The 18,566-nt window shown below is 32.3% G+C and overlaps 2 protein-coding genes across 2 annotated transcripts; both read right to left on the bottom strand.

The window, feature by feature from the left end:
- Positions 1-642: 642 nt before the first annotated feature.
- Positions 643-5,022, bottom strand: LOC149514272 (uncharacterized). The gene is made up of 5 exons (XM_089745005.1): positions 4,265-5,022; positions 3,050-3,153; positions 2,783-2,954; positions 2,553-2,684; positions 643-2,457 (listed from the first exon to the last, which is right to left on the bottom strand). Exons 1-5 carry the CDS (start codon positions 4,448-4,450, stop codon positions 907-909), a joined length of 2,145 nt encoding a protein of 714 aa, XP_089601131.1. The 5' UTR covers positions 4,451-5,022; the 3' UTR covers positions 643-906.
- A 2,554-nt stretch (positions 5,023-7,576) lies between these two features.
- Positions 7,577-8,278, bottom strand: LOC111298240 (NDR1/HIN1-like protein 6). The gene is made up of 2 exons (XM_022893044.2): positions 8,167-8,278; positions 7,577-8,082 (listed from the first exon to the last, which is right to left on the bottom strand). The coding sequence occupies exons 1-2, from the start codon at positions 8,276-8,278 to the stop codon at positions 7,577-7,579; spliced, it is 618 nt and encodes a 205-aa protein (XP_022748779.2).
- Positions 8,279-18,566: the final 10,288 nt, after the last annotated feature.

The raw sequence follows: 18,566 nt of genomic DNA, 5'->3' as shown, positions 1-18,566 counted from the left end.
TACATTTGTTACCAAATTTTGTTTTAACAATTTTTATCACTAAAAAATATTTTTTAAGTGACGTAAAAATCAAAAGAGGAACCAAAAATTAATCAACATAAAACAAAAAATATACCTTAATTTAAATTTTTTTTTTCACAAGTTAATCTAAAATAATAAAAAAATGAATTTTATTAATTAATTATTTATTTTAAATTTTAAGTAATATTTTTGTACAATAATATTTATTTAAGGAATCAGACAACAATGAAGAGAAGTTATGATATTTTTATAAGATTGTAATAATCAAATAAATGTTTAACTAGTTTTTTTAACATTATCTAATGGTAAAATTTAAATCAATAACATATACAAAATAATTTAAAGAAAACTAAAATCAAATAATTTATTTCATTATATGAAACAATAAAGCTATTTATTTTTTAGTTTTTAAAAGAGGATTAAGCGATTAAATATTAATATATTTTGCAAATTGATTAGGATTTGAGGCTCGAATTTTTTTATCTTAAAATTTAAGTTTTTTAAATCACAAAGAATTTTTTTTAGGGGGCCATCTTTATCTATTTGAGGAATCTTGTAGATTAAAAAATATCTAAATACAAGATTTCAGAAATGTGCGGGCCATGGCCCCTCTGGCTTGAGCGTAGCACCGCCAATTTATAAGATGGTGTACTAGAAGCCTGAAAAGCCGACTAAAATTTGACAAATTATTAGCTTCTTTCTCAGCAATTGCATGCCAATCTAAGAACAAACGACTATTTCCTGGTTCTAATTAAAACAAATAATTCTCCGTATATGATCATATGCTATAACAGGAGAAGAAAATAATACAAGAGAACCTTTAGTGGAGAATGAAAACAAAAGTCCTGGAACTGTGCATGCCGATTTTTTTTTTTGGTTTCTTCATCACAGCTTCTGCAGCAGATGCTCCTTCTTGAGAGCCACGAATTTAGCTGCTATGTCGTCATACTCTGGCAGCTTAGGGTGGACGTGATTTGGTTTTTTAAAGGACAATGAATTGGATCGCAGAATGCTGTGCCTGTGAACTTCTCTATGCCTTTCTTGGGGCATTGTCATTGCCCTCAAATAAGGAGGAACTGTTTCGTTTCTTGTCTGGGAACTAGCCATAATAGGGAGGAAACTGTTAGAAGAAACATGGCTTCTAGCCGAATCAGAACCCTTCACTTTCCCTATGGTTTTCTCCTTTTGCATTTTCGGCAAGGTGAAAACTTCATATACGCTTGCATCATTGCCGTAGCTTCTCCTCAGATTCTGATTAAGAGTAGACTCATCCATGTTAATACATCCAGGTTCGTCTCCATTAGAAGAACATTGGAAATGGCAAAACTTGTCATCCAAATTTTCTTCTGCATCACAAATTGGAAACTGCCCGGAGTATCTTAGCCCTCTCTTCTGATTCCTCGGAGGAAACTGTTTTCCCCTGTCATTAATATTACAAATGTAACATGGACATTCCAAGCTGCAGGTGTTTACTACACTGTTGAAGCGGCAATTGCAGCATGATCTCGTAGTATTATATTTGAAATTATTTGGCTGAATGTTACCCCGCAATGCAATGCAATAAGGTTGCTCCAGTCTCTTCAGCACATAAGTTGATTCTTTACTCTCTGGTACTGTTGAATTCTTCTGAAGCTTTCTATAGTGATGAGATTTGTGCTTGTGATTTGGAGATCTCTTGCACGGCTTCTCATAATAAATCTCGTGGTCAGTATCCTTCATGCTTGAACTTTCAAGAGAGAATAACCTCCGCCTTGATCTTTTTCCAATTGCATTCCTACTCCTACTAAAGGTCCTTGAGCTTGACTTCTCTTCCTGTACTTCATGATCCATATAATTTTCATCGTAATCGTCATTGCCATCTACAACCGCAGCTGCCTTTGGCAGGATGCGTGACTTGAACTTGAATAGACTCAGATCCTGGCAGCCTCCTTTTGTCATGGAAGATTGTAACTCCTCTATGTCATCAAGATAAACGATTACTTCCTCGGAAAACTGAGGCAAACTTTCTGAGGAAGATGGTGCTTTTATTCTTTCACCCTTATGTTTCAAAGTGGTCGTACAAATCCAGCTGATGCTCCGGCCTTGGCCACCATCCGGAGTATCAGCTGCCGGAGCATCAGCTGTCAATTGAAATGGAGAATCCAATTGAGGAATACTACCTACTTTCTCTGCTTTTATCTGAACTGGTGACTCTATCTCCATTTTATCAGGTGAAGGTTGTTGAAAAGAACAAAGGGAAGTGCCAACTACACCAGAATTAGGATAGGAGTAAGACTGACAATGGCTGATCAAAAGACTAGCACTTCTTGCCAATGGATCAACTTGTATAGATTTTCCTTCGATCTCATTAGTATCTGAAGTCTGCATTTGGGGGGATCCTTCAGTTTTTTTACTATTATTTCTGTCCATTTCTTGATGTCCACTAATTTCCTTTACCTATGGTTACATTAGCGGATAGGACTTCACTAAGTTGGCAATAAAACATTAAAATATGATTACAAGATATTAATTAAAAGAATATATCTAGTTACCTGATGTTTCATTTGAGGGTTGTATTCAAGTGCCAAAATTTCTGGCTGTGGGCAGTAATCTCGAGCTATTTCATCCATCAATCTGTACTTCACATCATCTGAAACTGAATTAAGGGAGAGCTTTTCTTTTATCTGTAGATGAATATTTATCAAATGCTTCGTGTTAATTGATGATAAAAACCTTATTACAATGAAGAAAAATCAAAACAATTAGTACTACAATAGACAACCTCACGGTTCACAAGATTCCCAGGAAGTAATTCAACTGCAGCTGTTGCAAACCTCTGACCATAACGCTCCCCAAAGAGCTGCCGAATTGCAGGAAGCTCAGGAAGATTAGCACATCTTGCAGAGGCAAATATCAGACTTGAAACTGCTTCGTTGATATCGTTAGGGAAGTCCCTAAAACAGCATAATTACAAGACAGATATTTTCAGCTCATAGTCAGAAACTTAAAATGAAGAAAAGAAGAAAAATTGTTGTTAGGAGGAAAAAACATGTGTCTGCGGATATATGGCAGTTGAATGTTGACAAATTCACAGAAATGGTCCAGCATGTCATAGACTGCCATTATGTTCTCATCTTTAAACAGCTGCTCGGCCTGAAAATTGAGAGTTAATGGTCAGAGCTAAATGAGAGCCAAGAAAGCTGATTCATAGTTTGGCAATGCTTGTAATATGCACAAGACATTCTAATCACCGACCAGAACTGTGAAATGGCTAGTACAAAATTTAATCAAATGAGGAAACCTATAAATTACGTGAAACATTAACCAAAGTGATAAGATCCTGAAGAAGATGTCCCAAATTGATAATTAATGTTCTTTAGGATACCTAATTCTCACCACCTATTTCAAAGGTATGTTTCTAAAAGATTTAGCTAGAGAGTTTGCATGGCCTTAGTTAGTAGAACGGGAACAGAGATTATTGATTATAAATTATAGAGATAATGTCACAAATGGTCCCTGAATTATAATGAAATGTTTAATGTTGTACTCAATTTTAAAAATCTCTAATGTGGTACTTGAATTATAAATCTGTTAACTAATGTGATACTTACTCCTAATATCGTTAGCTCCAAATGATGACACATATCTAGCAAACAATATTCCAAGTATTATATTAGTTAACAGATTCATAATTCAGATACCATATTAGAGATTTTTAAAGTTCAAATACTACATTAAATATTTTACTCTAGTTCAAAGTCATTCTAGACATTATCCTAAATTGTAATACTCCTGATGCTAAAGGCTGCATTGTTACCTTCCTAATGAAGCTTATATACAGATCAAATTAGACTACTTGCAAGTAATTTTCATAACCGGAAAGGTCCCCATTTAATATCTGATACTAGCTGTAATGTTTCATCCTTCAGTAGTTAATGGATAGCTGAAAATGTTACTTCAACTCTTCGAGCTCCTGACGCTGAATTCAGAAAATACTAGAAAGAATAACATTGCCAAGAAAACAGTATCTCAATGAATTCGATGTCCTACAAGAGCTTTTCTTTTAAGCCAATACAATATTTAACATCCAAGGTTATGCAAACAGAAGAAGAACAATCAACAGTATCAATTAATTACTCAAATCCCTCTTTGCTTTCTGTGACAAATAGAAGAACCACAGAAAGCAGGGCAAGCAGCAGGGGAGACTTTAAAGTTAATTACAGAGTGTAGAATTCAATGAAGAGAATTTCAATCTCTTTCTTACCCGGTTAAAGGCAGTTTCTTCATAGCCAAGCTTGATGAGCTGAGCCACGTCCTCCCTCAGCTGTTTCACAATTGTATACCTTTTGTTCTTTAGCAGCTTCAGACGGCGCTGAACACTCTTGAGCAGCTTTTTACTGCAACATAAGAACACATACAAACCTCGTAAGAATAAAAATATAAACAGCATATCCAATAAGCTTTCCTTAAGACCCTAGACTTGTACCATTTTGAAGCTTTTCGCCACCCGAAAAAGATGTCAAACATGCTTCAAAGTTTGTCTGGTTCTTTAAGGAGTGAGAGTGCAGCCTCTAAAATGAAAGCTTGAGTTTCAGATTCATGATTTACCAGGATTAGATAGAATTTAAAAGTGTTATCATCTTTTATATTCTAGTTGTCAAAATTGTGAGGAAAGAGGAAGTGGGGAATAAGTGTCGAGAGCAACTGAACGAAGAGGGCAGCATGACAGTTGGGCTTCATTTTGGTTGGTGTTGTATTTAGGAGGAGTGGGTTTGAAAAATGAAGAAAGTGCACCAGACAGTTCTAGTCTCCTGGAAAAACTGCTCCCACCACTCTTCCTTGATCTGGACAATCGGTAAGACATTGTTAAGCCTCATATATTTGACAAAATTTTTTTTTACTTGATAATAAAATTTTATCATTGAAACTAAGAATCTAGTTCTCCCTCGGCTTTTGGCTCATATATTTTACTAAATGCCATTGTTATTAGCATTCAGTTATTTGATCACTGATTTACATTCTGCTGTTTTATTGATACTGAATTCGATCCTCCTTAAGCTTTGAGTGGGAAAAATTGAAAATTGGAAATTCAGTAGTTGGGTGTAGCCATCAATCAATGACATTGACATCCAGAATGTTTTCCTCCAACTAAAAGAGATTCTTATGTTAAAGCTTTGAATATTACTTTGAGGCCGTGTTTTTTCAAAAGAACACGCAAATAATCTTGACTTTTTCATGTAAAACCAAAGAGATCTAATGCAGACAATTTGGTTCTAGCTTTAATAATCATTAAGTCAATTCTAATGAAAAATTATTCACAATTTGATCATTAAATTTTGTCTTAAATTTCACCTTTGAAAATAATTTTAATTGAGACATGTTACCTTCTAGTAATTGTCTTCTTACTTGTTTCAATAAATCATAGACAATGTAAGATGACCACTCATATGTAAATAAAAACAAAACTCGAAAAAGGTTTTTAAGATAGAATTTGCGAAGTTCTTTTTTATAAGTAATTTAATGAAAATTTTAATAAAAATTTAAATTGATATATTGATAAAATTTAATGTAAATTTACATCAACAATATGTAAAAATTATTAAAAATATTATTTATAATTTAAATTTGATCGATATTTATTAAATTGTAAAAATTATATCAATATTTTTCATATTTGAGATTGATAAAAAATTGAATTTGATTATTAGAATTAAAAGTTTAACATTTATTATGAGTAAAAAAAAAAAGGTGAACTTGATATATTTACTTCAGTATATATAGGCCTATAATTGATGACTTAAGATGGTGACCTACTCTCCTTTAAGTGGCTAGAATTAGTTAACCATTTTGATGAAAAAGTAAGCCTAATCCTCAAGCTTCTGATCTGATTGGTCCAAACAAGAAGTGAGGATAATAAGAAGAGTAAAAATACCAATAGGCAGGAAAACAAATTTGGTCCTGGAAGCTCACGTCATTCTGGTTAAACATGGGATAAAACTGAAAACTTAATCTGCACCCCCACTTACCCATTTCTCATTCTTGCCGGATAAAGTTGAAAGTACCCTAACAAAAAAAAAATAACAAAAAGCAATTGATTCAAGAACCCGAATGACTGCGTGGTTGAGGTTGTTAGCTGCAGACACCGCAGTCAAAGGAATAGGTAATCAAACCCAACGTATTAAAAATGATATACTAGCGTACGATAAACTTATATTGGAGCTGGTGACGAACCGATGCTCGCAAGGCATGCAAATGTTCAGCAGAAGGGAGTTGGGGTCATTGCTCTAACGTGTAGTAAAGATTAGATGCAAATGATGGTGCTTAAGGCCCAAAGGTGACTCACTGATACTTACTATCATTTTAATAAAATTGCTTTTTCTTGGGCACCAAAATGCAAAAAGGAACGTGTGATACTTAGTTCATTGTGGAATCAGCTTCCTTATTTCTTTACATGGTTAGACTAATGTCAAATCAATTTTTTGTGTGTATGAAAAAGAGGTCAAAAAGTTGTGCAAGTAGGGCAGTTTCTGATAGTTGCATGTGTAAACAAGGCATGCAAATGTTTTGGCTGCACACTGCCATTGCCATGCGCTTGGTTTTAACATTTGGCTAATATCAGCAATGGTTACCAAGAATCATTTTTCTTTATTCTCAACTTGGTACAAAGTCAGCAATGACTACCACTCTTTAGCAATATATAGATCTCTAACTTGACTAGCGTCGAATGACTGACGGAATTATGCAATTCCAAGTATTATGAAGAGAATAGATAAATAGTTTGATTAGGGATTAATACAAATAAAATTCAGCAAAATTACTAACTGGATACTTGTCTATGAAAGAAATAAAGAGAAAGCTGGCTTGCAATCAAGGATTAAGTCGAGTAAAATTCACGATGCTATATAAAAGTTGTTTTCGTTCATACAATTCCATGCATCAGCAGACGCTGCAAATGATTGGAACAAGAAATCTCTTGTTGGAGGGTGGGTAGCAGTGGAGTCACTATCCTATCTATCAAGAACAGGGAGAGGCAAATCTCCATCTTCGCTGCGAGAGTACGTCTGAGGAACAGGGGGTGGAACAAGCTCAGAGGGAGGTGTGCCACAACACAAGAACAAGGGTTTTAAGAAAAGTAACAATTTTGAAAAACGAATAAGCAGGTTGGGCTTACACCCAATGGTACTGGGTTGAGTTTACATGGCTCAAGCATCTCTAAAATCTAACAAACAAAGCCAAGTTTATTAGAGCGCTTCTCCACATGAACATTACATTAATATAACAATTTCCAAAGTATATCGGCTAAATTCAGATTACAAGAAGTTGAGAATGGAGGATAAAAAGCCTCATCACACTTTCAAAACCAACTATAAAAACCCTATGTGTAACAAAAGATATCTACATCTGTCTGTAATTCTGTATATATGTTATCTTGGAAGCATACGCATCCTGGGAATAGGTTAACTGGAATATTGCATGAATCAAGCTTATGAAATTGCTATTTTTCTTCGCCCATTCAGCCTGAAAGAGTCAGATAAATAAAGAAGAGAAAGAAAATCTGGCTGAGGAGATATGGCATTCAGAGGCCAATGTCATAAGCATAGTTACTTGACAAAATCCCAATTTGTTGGTTTGGCGATAAATTGTCAACAACTAAAGAGCAGTTAACATGAACAACAACCTGTGTTAACGGGAAACCTGCAATCACAACGCTTACTGGCGCCTTTACGGTTATGATTAAAGGAATTTTTCCGTTCTTTTGGTTTTGAAGGAGAGTCTCTTGAAGACCTGAACCAAACTCATTCTTTCCTTTCAACAGAATATTCAAGAAGGTAATGTTGTTCCCAGGTTGATGAAAAGCTGGGAGCTTGCCTGAACAAAGAGTGTTTCCTGTGTATAAAACAGCAACAGAGCTTTCCTTCCCATAAATGAAGCCTATAAAATGATTGGGATTATCAGCCTTTACAGAAACAGAGATTTCTGCATAGAGGCTAAGATCTGTCTGGATATTGAAAGACTTGACCTCAACCTGATTGACGTTATAGGAAGGCTTTTGGGGTTTATAAACTGTAAAAAGATAGAAGGCTGTGCCAAAAAGAACAACAATGAAGATAAAAAGGAAGCAATAAAAACAACATATACACTTTAAGCAACATTTCGCTCCTGAACCATGATCATGAGAATGGTAGCGGGGAATGTGGCGTCTATGGTTAGGGGGCCTAAGGTTCCCTTGGCCATTGAGAATGACATATTGTGGTGGATAAGGGGGTCCAGAGTCCATGTTGTGCGGTTGACTATCCTACTGTTCAGCCCTTTGTTGGGCATAGTCCATAGAGAAAGAGAAGAAGAAAAAGAGGGTCTTCTCCTTCTACAGCGAAATCTGGAAAAAAGATGGAGGAGAAGGAGATGGGGGAATTTCGTTGGGTTCGCTCCCTTCATTTAGGACATTGTTGCATATGGGTGGATGTGGAGAAATTGAGAAGTATTGGCTTTGCTGTAACTTAAACCGGATTTTGTGGATGTCAAACTAAATTCAAATGCTGCTTTCCTTTTATTTTGGTCTTCGACCATTTGAGGTTGCTGTTCATATAGGGCTAAAATGATTAAATGAAAAAACTTCTCTACAAGTTGGATTTCATGGAGACGGACTTCACGTTTTGTTCAAACTTTAGGTTTTAAAGGGGTTTACGAATTTGGTATATATAATAGATTATATAAGTGCTATGCCATCAGAGGTGATTTTTTATCATCGTGGCTGATATTTCCCCTGCTTTTAGGGTGCAATTAAAGTCTTAGCCATGATTTGGATTGAATAACATGATGAAATAACCAATATTCAGGAATAAGATTCGTAAATGTGGAATATTCAAATATATATATATATATATATATGGAACTATAAATTTATACAATGGCAAAGTTACTGCATTTTGGTTCAATATTGGCAAAAGCTTTACAAAAGCAAACGATACTGATGAACATGCATGTGTCACGGACCTAAGGAGGAGTCCTGAATCTCACATCGAACATAATAGGAGGGTCACTGGGGTATAAAAGGGTTTACACCATCTCTTCCTTGTGAGGCACCTTTTGTTGGACAAAATCGTGAGGCCAGGGGGCCAGAGCGGATAATACCTCACAAGGGTGTGAACCGTAGCGAAAGGCTGATCCGGGACGCCGGAAGGGTGAATGCCCGGGTCCCGGAGCAGCGTGGGTTCGGAGCTTAAGTCTCGACCTGTGACAAGTGGTATCAGAGCCATCTCTAAACCGTTCGATCCACGCCAAGCACCTCGAGGGAGGTAGGCAGAGTGACCAGCCTCCGTGATGAGGGCGTCACGAGGTTGGGTGCGGGAGAATGTCACGGACCTAAAGAGGAGTCCTGAATTCCACATCGAACATAATAGGAGGGTCACTGGAGTATAAAAAAGTTTACACCATTTCTTTCTTGTGAGACGCCTTTTGTAGGACAAAATCGTGAGATAAGGAGACCAGAGCGGACAATACCTCACAAAGGTGTAAACCGTGACGAAAGGCTGATCTAAGACGTCGAAAGGATGAATACTCAGATCCCTGAGCCGCATGAATTCGGAGTTTGAGTCTCGACCCGTGACACATGCACTTATATAACTTAACAGCAATTAAGTTAAGAAGCACTTATATAACTGATTCTTTGTTAAAAGTTTGTGTGCTGTATTGCAATTACTGAGATAGACACATTTAGGTGTGAATTGTCACAATTTTTGTATCCTAAGTTTTCATGTTGATTTTCGATTCTTGGGTTGGTTATTGGATTTGAATCCACTACTATTTGATTCATGAGTGCCGAATGTCAATTTCCAAGTCAGTATTAGAAAAATATTTGATCAACAAAACTTTTCTTTATTATCAAAACAAAAAGAGAAAGGCTATTCTCTGTATAAGTACATAGAATGGGCTTGCATTTTAATTAAGGATGACCAAAGCCCACACCTTTTCTTTTGATGCTCTAGCCTCCAGGGAAAATCGTTAGTTGTTATCCTCTCCTGGAGAGCGGCTCGATTCCTAAGGCTAAAATGCAATGACTGGACCTTTGAACAATAGTAGTAAAGTCCACTACTAGCCACATCAAGCCGAAATTTTGAATTTTTATCCTAATAATACACAACATAAGCAAAGGGTAATCTACAGTGAAAATAAGTAGACAGACCAAAATCCTGAAAGATCTAGATCGAAGAATTGTTCCCCATCAGTCCATCACCCTCTATTCCCGTTCTACCTCCCACCACTGAACTAAACCCCGTCACGCAGCAAAAACTCCAACTCATTACAGCCCTTCTCAATAACTAACATCCTCAAAGCCCCGAAATTGCCACTACCCATTTGGCCTCCCCGTAGCCACCCACGAAACACCAATCTAAACCCCCATCATCTAGCCGAGCCAATCCCCACATTAGTAACCAATCTACTTCATCCCTGACCACCTAAACCAAAAAAAAAAAAAAAAAAATTATCTTAAAACTGAAAACCATACCTAAAAAAAAAACCTTGCTTCTCTTTCATAACACCCAGAACAAGATACAAATTTACCAAAAAAAAAAAAAAAAACCACAATCCTCCCAAGTGGAAGAATCCCAGTCATGCAAAAAGTAAACAAAAGCAAAAAAAAAAAAAAATTCAAATCAAAAACAAAAAAACACTCGAATAGAAGATCTTTGGAGATTTTGATTGGGGGGATTTGAGTGGGACTTTGTCCCTTGGTGAAGGGAAAGGAAACAAGGTAGGCCACGGAGGCATAATGGCAGCACGAGTAGCACTGATAGTGGTGGTTCATGGCTTCAAGGGAGATTTTCGAGGATCCAAACGATGAAAGGAAAGGATAAGGGGAGGTAACAACATACTAAAAAAAGCAGGAGGAGTCGATGGTGGGAAGAGGAGATTTTGGGGTGTTTGTGCGAAAACTTTAAGGGTAGATGTAGGTTGTTTTGAGGAGATTTGCAAAAAAAAAAAAAAGGGTTGGATATAAGAAAAGGACTAAAACAGGAAGCTTTCGGTGTTTTCTAGAGGACAAACGACGTCGATAGGTGATAGGCGGTGGTCGATGACAGGATGTGGCAGTGGCAACAATTTTTGGTCGAAAACTGGTTTGAAAAGGGTTCAATTGCTTGTTGTTTGAGAGAGAAAGAATTTTTTTTTTTTTTGTGGAATGGGAGGACGAAATGAAATGACAAAAAAAAAGGTATACATTTTATAGTTAAACAAAAAAAAAAAGTTAAGCAGGTCAAATTTACTCGACCCAGCTTGTGCATAGGGAACCAGCCAACCTAACTCGTGACCCACCGAACTGACTCGCCTTTATTCCATGTTTCAAACCCATCCCAACTTCGGCCCACTTAGCCCAATGGTCTTGCTTTGAATTGGGTATAGCCCAATCTTATAGGTACTTTTCAATCTCATTTATTTATTTTGTTTTATTGGTTCATTTAGTATATGATAGTAAAAATATATCTTAAAAAAAGTTTAAATATTGTATGGTTAAAATTATATTTCTAATTTTACCTTGTATAATTATTTTATTTCAACTTATAAAATTAACAAAATAAGTAATAATAAGAACGAAAAAGATAAAATATTAAGGAAGTTCGAATAATGAGTTCTTAATATCTCTAAATAGGCATATTGTTTTAAAATATTATCAAAGTAATGGAGTATTTAGAAAAATATTCAATACAAAATATTTTCATAGAAAAAGAAAATAAATAAAAATAAAATAATAAAAAGATAAATAAAAAATAATGAAAGTAAAAAATGAATCTTTTTTAATAATAATATAATCATATATAATAATGCATAAATATTATTTACAGTAATCAATATTTAAAATAAATAAAAAAAGCAAAAATGAAAATTTTTGAATATGAGATACTAAATAAGTTTGAGTAATGAATCTTTGGGTGAGAAAATTTTTTTAAAATGTCACCAAAGTATTTGAGTATTTAGAATAATTTTTTATAAAGATTTTTTTCTCCTCTTTTTAATAAAAAAATAGACTTAATAAAAGGATAAAAAAAACATGTTTTTATAAAAAGAAAATATTATTGGAGATGGATTATAAATATCATTTGGTTATTTATGTTATAACTATTGATTTTAAAGATACATATGAGCTGCCAAGGATGGAATTGTTAAGAAGTTCAAGTAGTGATTTTTAAGAGATCCCTCGATAAGAAAGTTTTTTTAAATATTGTCAAAATATTATAATATTTTTTAAATATCAAGAGTAAGACCACTTTATCATGGTTAAAGGATAACACGTGATTGATATATGCCATTTTTAAAACGGACACTATAGGGGTATTAATCTTTCTCTACTCGTAATTGTACTCCTAAATTTGACTTTATTTTTTGTAGGCAAAAATTTTTCAATAAGTTTTAATTAACTTTAAGATTTTATTAAAAAGATAAACGTTTTAGGTGGTCAATTGCACATAGCTAAAAAAGATTGATGGCAACTCCCTCTGTTTTGAGATTTTTAAAATTTTCGTCTACGGTCCCAAAAACCGTTACAATAGCTTTATGACTTTACTGGGGACATAATTTTGTTGAGAATCAGATCAAAATTAATTATGTGTTATCCTTAATTTTGATTTAATGGTCTTACTTGGCATTTAACTTTAATTTTTTTTATTTTGTTTTTGCTTTTTAAAAAAAATAATAATAATAAAGAAAATCACTTGCGTTTCATTTTAATAATGTTATTTATTTATTTATTATTTTATGTTTTGTATATATTATTCTTGATAAATTGCAGGGCATTTAGGATAAAGTTTGTGATGTTATATTCCCTTTTTCATACACGGCACATTAATCTCATGCGTAAGCTCTAGCTTAAGCTCTGTCTTTTTTAGTAAAAAGTACAGTGCTTATGCTTTCGTGAGGTAATAATTTTTGAAATAGCAAGTGAAATACTCCCACTTAGCTTAAATATTTTCCATTTGTAGCCCATCATAGGTCTTTTCCATTTGTAGCCTATTATGGAGAGGATCATGGTGCCTTACTAGCCCTGCATGGATTTCAATGAGGAATAATTTGGAAATAAATCCTCACTCAGCATATAGTGAACTTTAAGGGACTAGCTTTAAGTAGAACCATGTCGACCTTTTTTTAGAAACTACCCAAATAAGGACATGTGAGAGACATTCTTATACAATCTGCATTTAAGGGTAATAATAGTGTAAATAAAATTAAATTTTAAAAAAAATAAAATATAAGACAAAAATATTTTTTTAATAAATTTTCTTTTGATATATTGTTCAATTCATTTGTTGTTTGCCCAAGATTTATATCTTTAAAAAAATTTCAAATTTTTTTTTTTTGCACTTTCTAATAATCAAAATAATAAATACAACAAAAAACTAAAAGTTTTCCAAAAAAAAGATGAAATTTTCTAAAAGGGAATTTTTTTTATTTTTTTTGTTTATTTGGCTGAATAATAAAAACATAAGTACGAATAAATCTTTGATTTTTGGTTTTTTTTATGTATTTTTATTTTTCATAGTAAATATTTTCTTAAATTCATATTTCTTTCAAAAAAAAAGAGAAAAAAGAAAGAAGGAATATTTTGATTTTGAATGTTATTTGACCTTTTGGATTTCATTTGATCGTTTTTGCATCCATTTAAAAATAATAATATAGTACATATATTTCATTATATGCACATCTAAATGGTAATGTCAATTTCATTAAATATGCATAGTACATGCATTGCATGTCTGGTAAACATATATTATCATACATATATTATAGTGCATTTGATATAAGTATGTTTTATCATTCATTTACATATAATTACTCATATAGTATGTCATTGTGTTTCATGCATATACATTGACAAATGATATGATTCCAGACTTACATTATACACACATTGCATTTTATATAAACACATAATCTCTTATGAAATAAGGTATTGCATTTTATGTCTAAATAAATTCACATGGTTTTTATTGTACATATACTACATTTCATGTAAATGTGTCATCACTCATATATTAGGGCATTATATTTCTTGTGCTATATTTAGAAGTGACATAATTACCATCACACTCATATTGTAGATACATTTCATTTCATGTAAATATGCCCTATTATTTGGTGTATACATGGATAAATATTATGATTCTCATTGAACTTGAATGTTACATGCATTGCATTTTGGAGGAGCATATATGCATCATATTTATTGCACACGTATTCACAAATTCATTATGGAAATTCATATAATTTGTGCATTTATTTAACTGTTCTCTCATAACGTCTCATCATTTGATGAATAATGAGTCTCCTCATAGTGAAAATGAAAAATTCCTAAAGTTCTTGTGAGAAAAGAACATGATTATAGGAAACGAACATGATTATGGAAAATTTGATAAAATCGAAATTGTTTTCTAGTTTACTTTCTTTTCATCTGAGTTTGGTAAAAGCATTGGTGCCATCTAGATTCGACTTAAATCTCATCGATGCTAGTTAAACTGAGCTTAAATCTCATCCTTTTTTTCAAACTTTCTTGACATTTACTTTTTTGAAGAAAAAAAAAAACTTAACTTGTTATTGTATCTCATCTTTTTCATTCATTTTTTTTAGTAGCCCTTCATCTTTTGCAAATTCCTTTTCGACTCTTTGAACTCTTTTGTCACTTTTGCCTTTCATCAAACTATTTTTTATTTTTCTTATTTCTCTTTTTTCTTACGACATACTTGTTTTGTCTATTTTGTTTTTCCCCATTTTTATTTCTCTTTCTTCAAATTTTTTCCCTTTATCCTTTTTCTTGGTAGACTCTACTTTTCTTATCTCCTAAATTGGGAGATTTTTTTTGGATTTTTTTATCTTTTTTTTTTTTTTACCATTAGAGGATTTGAAAATTTTAAAATCTTTACTTTGAAATTTAAAACATTCTACTTAGAAGACTTACGAATCATGACACTAAAAATAGTTTTAGCTCAGAAGACTATGAATTTTGCCTAAAAGACTTAGAAATATCTACATTTGAATATATTCAGCTTGAAAGATTTATGAATCTTGCCCAGAGGATTTTGAGACTATGACTGAAGGTATTATAAGTCTTAACACTTAAAATTTAGCTCGAAAGATTTATGAATCTAGCCTAGAGGATTTTGAGACTATGACTGAAGGTCTTATAAGTTTCAATAATTAAACAGATTCAAATTGAAAGATTTATGAATCTTGCTAGGAGGACTTAGAGACTATGATCGAAAGATTTACAAATCTCGATATTCAAATAGATTCAACTTAGAAAATTTACGAATCTTGCTTGAAAGACTTGGAATTCACTCAAAAGTTAGAGCTTTTGCTCAGAGGTCTTAGAAATTATTTAAAAATTTAAGATTTTGCATGAAGGTTTTAGACTTCACTAAAAAATCTAGGGATTTGTGCAAAAGTCTTGGGAATCATTCAAAAATTCAAAATATTGCCTAGAGTTCTTGGAATTCGTTTAAAAATCTAAGGTTTTGCTCAATGGTTTTAGGAATCATTCAAAAAATAAAAAATTTAAGGTTTTGCCTGAAGGCCTTGGAATTCAATAAAAAATCTAAAGTTTTGCCCAAAGGTCTTAGGAATCATTTACTCATTCTAATCACCATCTCCCTTGAGTTTGAAAACGTTCAACATTTTATTTGTGTTACAACCCATTTTCCCTTCTAGAAGTGCTCCATACCATTTCTTTAGTATTTTAAATTTCAAATTTCCTTTTCTTTGTTTTATCACCAAAATTTGATAAATATAACCATGACGTAAAGGATTGTTGAAATGATTATGGAAATGCAAATTTTCTACTCCATATAAAAGCATGTTATTTTCCTGATGCATTTTCTACTCCATATTTCTATTTCCTTTGATTTTCAACATGCTTTTCTTTTTGTTTCTATTTTCAACATACGATGTACACATGCATTTTGGACTCATTCCAAAATCAAGAACACAAATTATTATATTTCTCCTAAAAATCTTTTTCGTTTTTCTTATTTCTTTACTGAAAAGTAATTTTCTTTCTTGAATTTAAACCAATTTTAAAGTTTTCACAATTTAATAATTTTTTTTATACCAAACATGTTTCCTTTATTTGCACAAAAATGTGGGATTGATCATTCAAAATTTTTAAAAAACATTGCCCCATACAACTCAATATTATGATTTAAGGAAATGAAATGTTTCAAAAAGTGACCTTCAAGTTTCTCAAGAATTGGTGTTCACTTATTAGAAATTAATAAGATAACAATTTTATTTTCAAATGAATTGAATGGTTCAGCATATCAATGTTTTAGTTTAATCAAAAGAGCTTCACTATTTAAAGGGGATAAGAGGTGTATAATTTTCTATGCAAGCTCACAAATGAAACATAAGTTTTTTTTTAAAAAGCATGAATCCTTGAAAACCAAACTTGCTTATCACTTTGTTTAGTATCGAAATGTGGCATTTTGATAAATGTCAAGGTAAGATACAACGGGTTTAAAAATTGAAAGGTCATTTAGGGATGAGGAAAAGATCCTCAAATTTTCAAGATTAACCCTTTTTATGGATTTCATACTTTAAGGGCATCAACATTTTTGGATCTTTAAAAATTTTAGGTGGCTTCATACTAGCTTTTCTTACTTGTTATGCTCAAGATTGGCTTCATGATTTCCAAATTTGTCTTATACTGCCCTTTTTAGAGTTTTCACCCTAGAGCCACATTCTTCTTTCATTTTTTTTTTTTTTGGTTTTTTCTTGATTATTTCTTCATGCACCTAATAATCTGAGTTTCATCCAAAATGGGTTATTAATTCAAACAGGTAGTTGGATAATAAAATAAGAAAAATGGCTTATAGGTTAAATGGTTATTCCACGAAGGAAAGTTATTCAATTTAAGCATTCATGCTTGATCAAAAATTTCAGAACATGTAACATAAGCCAGGTTCAAAGTTTAGAGGAAAAGGATAAATAGGTCAAAAATATGTTTAAGGGTGATCAAACCAAGGATCATTTCACATTATATATAGGATTCTCTTTGGGACTTCTTGCAATTCATTTTCTATCATCTTTTTGCTTATTTATTTATTTATTTTTGCTTTGTTTTTTTCTTACCTTTTTTTTTCTTTTTCTTTTTTTACTTTTCTTTGCACATATCCACTTTTGATTTTATGAGTTTAAAATTTTTTTGGAACTTATTTTATTGGACATTTGCCCATCGACATGTAAGGTTATTTCCTTATACTTGGAATAGGATCTCACCATGAGTGATTCTTGAATATGTCCCTTCTTTGCCCCCAATGTATAAGGTGATATTTAATTAGGGTTCATTTGGAAAGAATTCATCAATTTCAAAGAAGAAGCAAGTGGATAGCTTTTCATATTTGTGAAAGGACAATAAAAGATGGCCATATTTCATCTTAAACATAATCACTTAAATCAAAAAGCAATTTTTTTAGGAAAATAAGTTTACAAGAAAGGCTTTTTAATTTTTTTAATTTTTTCTTTTCATTTTATGCTTTTTATTTTTATTTTTGTTTTGTTTCAAAGAATTTTGTTATTTTTTTTTTAGGTTTTTAAGTCTTTGCTTGGATTTATTTGAATTTTTCAAGTGTATGATGTCATAATCATTTTTTATTTTTTATTTTTTGTTTTCTCTTTTTTTCCTTTTTTTTTTTTTTTTTGTACATACTTCATAACCAAAACATTAATCCGTTCCACCAAAAACACAATACATGGAAGATGTCCCTTTTTAACATGCCATTTCATATGAAAACTTGTATGATAATGACAATCACATTGATGAACTCAATTGGGGTCTCAAATTGTTCATGTCATTCAATCAAAATGAGGGTTATGGCATAAATCAATCAAGTAAAGGCAATGAGTTAATTGCTTCTTTGGGTCCATGTGTCTTAACACATGGAACAAGGTAGGGTGAAAATTAAGGCCTTTATGTGCTTAAGGTCATTTGATAAAATTTAGGTGATTTTTTATTTAGCACATTTAAGATTATGGCATGGTCTTGACACATTAAATTACCCACATTTGAATTTTAAAAAAAACCTTTTTTTTGCTTGATCTTTTAGAAATTTAAAAAAAGTCTTTTTGTTCTTTTTTCAAATTTATTGTCTCATTGTTTGTTGCCTAGGAAAAGATTATTACCCTTATATATCATAGTATGATCAAGCGAAGACAAGGCTCACGAATTCAAGTTCATGCCTTTTAAAGGGTTATGGCTGACGAGTGAAAGTACTCGAATGATTTGGGATATAAGAATATTTGAAAAAGGTAAGAAAGTATTTGGAGAGTTTATTTCTAATAGTAGTTGCCAATTTCTTTGAGATTCTCATTACTTTTTATATAAAAACATGAATTTCTTTTTGAAAAGGCCAATTTTTCCAAAATTTTTGCTTTCTTTTATCTTGATTTTTCGTTATGATCTTGAAAACTGTTGATATGGGACTTTATTCTCAAATAATTGCAAATCAATTTTTATTTTCATTTTTTTTGAATTTGTTCATACAAGAGTTAGAAAATATATAAAAAGAACAATATTTACAAATACA

This window comes from Durio zibethinus, chromosome 16 (assembly GCF_047325235.1).
Source record: "Durio zibethinus cultivar Kanyao isolate XHJ-2024 chromosome 16, ASM4732523v1, whole genome shotgun sequence".
In the NCBI taxonomy this organism is placed as follows: domain Eukaryota; kingdom Viridiplantae; phylum Streptophyta; class Magnoliopsida; order Malvales; family Malvaceae; genus Durio; species Durio zibethinus.
The sequence above is the reverse complement of the archived record's forward strand: the minus strand, read 5'-3'. Positions and strand labels throughout refer to the sequence as shown.